The 5031-nt window shown below is 46.0% G+C and overlaps 1 protein-coding gene across 1 annotated transcript in view; it reads right to left on the bottom strand.

Annotated features, from left to right (window-relative positions):
• Nucleotides 1–5031, bottom strand: part of USPL1 (ubiquitin specific peptidase like 1) — a 114110-nt gene that overhangs the window by 41680 nt on the left and 67399 nt on the right. The window contains exon 3 of the mRNA XM_007957839.1: nucleotides 1861–2485. Within this exon, the coding sequence (XP_007956030.1) occupies nucleotides 1861–2485 (625 nt within the window). The remainder of the gene's footprint in view (nucleotides 1–1860; nucleotides 2486–5031) is intronic.

Raw genomic sequence — 5031 nt, 5'->3', positions numbered from 1 at the left:
AGTGGGTGTGGTTTGGGCTTTGCTTCTGTGAAGACTGACAGCCTTGGAAACCCTGTGGGGCAGTTCCACTCTGTCCTCTAGGGGCGCTGTGGGTCAGAATAGACTCCACAGCAGTGGGTGTGGTTTGGGCTTTGCTTCTGTGAAGACTGACAGCCTGGGAAACCCTATGGGGCAGTTCCACTCTGTCCTCTAGGGGCGCTGTGAGTCAGAATAGACTCCACAGCAGTGGGTGTGGTTTGGGCTCTGCTTCTATAAAGATTGACAGCCTTGGAAACCCTGTGGGGCAGTTCCACTCTGTCCTCTAGGGGCGCTGTGGGTCAGAACTGATTTGATGACAGTGGCTTTTCTGATGACTGCTGTTACCATGTCAGGCTAAGATGTAACCACAGCTGCTGCCTGCTTTACTCTCAGTTGCTGCCTTTTGAGCAGTCATGCTAATGAGGCCAGTGCCACCTCCAGCTCCATGGCTGTCCTTGGACTCAGTGCTCCCAGGCCTCCAGAGAAAACAGAACTACTGGTGGTATTTTTCAACATGTTGTGACAAAACACTCAAGTTTAACTTCTTTAAAAATTAAATTCCTAAAACGTGTACAAACTGTCGAATGTAAAATGAGTCTGCTTGGTAAAACTTCACCCAAATCACAATCGAAAGCTAAAAAAAAAAAAAAGGCATGAAACAAAAGAAACAACAACAAAAACCCAGAGCTACTGGACTGGTTGAGACTCAAGCACCCCTCAAGACTATGGTCCTCTGGTGGTGTAGTGCCTAAAGCATTTGACTGCTAACCAGGAGGTTGGCGGTTCAAAGCAACCAGCCAGTCTGCAAAAGGAAGACAGGGCAATCTACTTCCATAAAGATTTACTGCCTTGGAAACCCAATGGGGGTTGCTATGAGTAAGAACTGACTCAGTGGGAGTAGGTTTGGCTTTTGGTTTGATAGCTTCAAACCCTGAACCCACACTAGCCTAAGGTTTCCTTGTAGCTAAGTGACAGACAGGCTCACAAAAGAATGAGGCTCACCTGTAAGTACTGGGCTCCTTGACAAAATCACCTCTATGAGACCAAAGGGTCTACAATAACTAAACAAAGATGAGAAGGTAAGGAGACTAGATGGATGGAAACAGAACAACCAGAAAGGAAACAGCAAGAATGTTCACACTACAACGTGGAACACAACTCACAATCATTAAAAAAAAAAAAAGGACCAGGTTTGTTGGTCTGATAGAGCCTGATGGAACCCCTGAGACTACGGCCCCCAGCTGCCCTTCAGGTCTGGAATTGAATCCACTCCTGTAGCTTCCAGCCAAACAAAAGACAAGCACATGAGCTGAACATTAGCAATATTTAGATCCACTCCTTGGAGAGATCAATCCTGGGAGAAAAGAAGGGCTGTGTTTGCACAGGGAGACAGCTCAGGGGGCAGGAGTGCATGGAGGGATGGACACAGGGAAGAGGTAACTGTGGGGAGGAAATGGGAAGAGAGCTGCTGCATTGTGGGAAATTGCAGTCAATGTCATGAGACAAAGTGTATGTGAACTGCTGTATGGAAGATGAATAGAGCAAATTCATTGCAAAAGTGTAAACTTTCACCCAGATCACAATAAAAAAAAAAAAAAAAATTCACACACTGTGAAGAATGTCACCGAACAATCTGTGTAGAAATTGTTGAATGGGAGCCTGAACTGTGGGGTAAACCTTCGTCGAAAATGCAGTAAAATATCACTAAATCAATAAATAAGGCCATAATAATCCAAACAGTCTGGTATATCATTAAACAAATAAATAAAACCAGAGTAATCAAAACAGCCTGGTACGGGGGGGGGGAAACTAAAGATATGAAATGTGAGTGCCACCCTTTACCTCCATCCAACTGACTGGCAGACAGCAGCCCATTGGCTTCCTCGTACTTTGTGAGCAGCCGCCAGAATATGGATTCCTCCTTAGAGTCCAGCTTAGCCACTGCGGTTCTTAACCCTTCCAAGTGCACCAGCGTGGACAGGATACAGTCCAACCAACAGAGAGAATACGCGTTCTTCCACTGGACACAGGCAGTCGGGCCAAAGGACAGGCTGCTGCGCTCCGATGGCAGCTCCAGTTCCAAGGCGCGGCCTTCACTTTCCGGGGCCGTCCCCCTGGTTCCAGAGACGTCAGCTGCAGCATCCTCCCCCGCAGAGTCACCGACGGCAGCCTGCAAACGCTGCACGGCGTCAGCTGTCCCGCCGGGAACCTGTGGGCCGCCTCGTGGTGAGGCAGGTGAGCCCGATGAGGCCCCATCAGAACCCTCTCCACCGAGTTCACGGCTCAAGGGCCGCTCGCCACCAGTGACGATGTGGTGCTTAGCCCTTTTGGAATCTGCTAGCGGAGGCGAGTCTTCACAGCTGGCTGCGGAGACCTTCCTTTTGCGAGGCTTATTTGGAGTGTGGCAATCTTCCGGGTCAGGAGAGAGTAAGTGTGCGAGGGACTTAGAGCCCAAAGGGTAGATGCACTACAAAGAAAAGATAAAATGACGGAGACGAAAAAACAAATTTGAAAATCAAATTCCAATGAGCTCAAGCTGTACAATACACCGTCTACGTCACGGAAAATAAGTATAGAATATTGGCATGGATTTCAGCACGAGAGGGTAGAATATTAGTCAATCTAAATTTGAAGGAACTACAGACAAATGATTACTCAAAACTTATTGAAAACTTTGCCCCCAAAAGAATACTTTCCTCGTTAATGTGTAAAATCAAAACTTTAACCTGAGCCCCTCTAGGTTAAGTTGGGGGGGAGGAGGACATACGTCATTTTGCTTTAATAATAATAAAAAAAATTCAATGTTGAACAAATTTAACAAATTTCTACAAAACTCTGATGACCATGTGGCTCTTTTGGACAGAGACCACTACAGGGAATACTGAAAACTAGACACACAGTTTCCAATGTTAAAAACTGCATGGAGTAATCTATTTCCTATATATTGAAGTTAGGTATTAGTATGCGAGAAGTGTTATTTGGCATTTTTATCGGATTTCAAGTCAAATTGCTTGCATTTTAATGACCTCATCATATCTCACTGCATTAACACAATTTCAACCATAAACCCTCCTACCTGACCAAAGATGCATAGAAATTATCAGTGAATTTCCTTAAGTTTGAAAACCGACAAAATATTTCTGAAGGCAAGTTCAAGAGATTGGTATGCTAAATGCCGTCATTTAAAATATGCCTTCCAAAGGGTATTTCTACATACGTATTTGTATGTGTTGTAAGAATGTCCATATAAATTGAACTAACGGGGCAAAGTTATGATAATTTCTTAGCCACAGTCAATCATGCCCTGATGGAGTGAGTTGTTGGACCTGTGGGCTTGGGACCATGGTTGCGGGAAATATCAAGTTCAACTGGCATAACATATACATCCTACTTTGGTTAGTACCAACTAGGTCTTTAAAGCTTCCATGTGGCAGTCTACATGCAACAATGGGTCTCTCCTCGTCTGGAGCAAAGAAGAATGAAGAAAACCAAAGATGTACAGAAACAATTAGTCCAAGGGACTAGTGGACCATGTGAACCTCTGCCTACATGATCGTGAGACCAGAAGAACTAGATGGTGCCTGGCTACCACTGTCAACTGCTCGCAAAGGGATCAGTGCAGGAGATACGAGATAGAGTGGGAAAACAGTATGGAACAAAACTCAAAATCATAAAAAAGGCTAGGCTTACTGGTCTTTAAGAACCTGGTGAAACCACCGAGACTATGGCCCCTAGTCACCCTTCAGGTCTGGAACTGCACCCACTCCTGTGGCTTCCAGACAAACAGTAGACAGGCACGTAGAGCCAACACTGACATCAGGTAGATACACTGCTCAGAATGACCCATCCTGGGAGAACAGAAGGGCAGTATTTGCACAGGAAGACAGCTCAGGGGGGCAGGAATGCACAGGAAGGGACACAGGGAAGAGGTAACCACAGGGAAGAAATGGAGCAGTTACATTTTGGGGATTGCAATGTCATGAAACAAAATGTGCAGGAACTGCTGTATGGAAAATGAATTTGCACTGTATACATTCACCCAAATCACAATAAAATTTAATAAATAAATGAATAAAATATGCCTTCTTCCACATAAGAACGGCAGACTGCTCTGGCTGGCCTCCACTGAACGACAGAACTACACACTGGTGTTCATGCTCTTGTCCCGTGGCACTCAGACGTTGAGCTGGGCCATGTGACCAGCTGTGGCGAATGGGGCCGTAGCAAACAGGATGCCCGGGGGGCCTGCTAAGCATCTGCTCACTGGGACTCCTCTGCTTAGAAGCCTCTCTCTGCAGACACTCATCTTCGTCCTGGCCACCACACCACAAGGATCCCATCAGTCTCATGCCAAGAACCTCACGGGAAAGAACCGAGACCCCTGGCTGACTGCCTGAACTGCCACCCTAACACTAATTATCAGTCACACGCACACTGCAGCCGTCCCAGATGACAGCATGTCAAGTGCAAGAGCCGTCTGGTCAACCCACAGGATCACGAGAAACTATAAAACAAAGCCACCGAGTTTGGAGGTGATTTGTTCCATAGCAAAAGCAGAGAGCTGAAGGGGACTAAAGCTCCTCACTTAAATGAACAGCTTCTTCCAAACACCATGTATATGAAACAAGAAACCAAACTCACTGCTGTGGAGTCAATTCGACTCATAGCAACCCCTCCTTGGGTTTCCGGGGCAGGATCTCTACAGAAGCAGATTGCCCAGTCTTCCTTCTGAGGAGTGGTGGTGGGTTTGAACCTGCTAGCCTTCTGGTTAGCAGTCAGATGCCTTAGGCACTACGTCACCAGAGCTCCCATACAATGTGTATAGTGTTCACTATGCTCATAAACTAGGAGTAGGGGAGAACACACTCAGCTTTCTCAAGCTGAAAGAAGTGAGGAAAACATTTAAGTCTCAAGTTGAAATACTGAAAGATTCTATGGGCAAAATATTGAATGATGCAGGAAGCATCAAAAGAAGATGGCAGGAATACACAGAGTCACTGTACCAAAAAGAAC

Source organism: Orycteropus afer, unplaced genomic scaffold (assembly GCF_000298275.1).
Source record: "Orycteropus afer afer isolate SDZICR_OR568_19922 unplaced genomic scaffold, OryAfe1.0 scaffold00805, whole genome shotgun sequence".
In the NCBI taxonomy this organism is placed as follows: Eukaryota; Metazoa; Chordata; class Mammalia; order Tubulidentata; family Orycteropodidae; genus Orycteropus; species Orycteropus afer.
The sequence above is the reverse complement of the archived record's forward strand: the minus strand, read 5'-3'. Positions and strand labels throughout refer to the sequence as shown.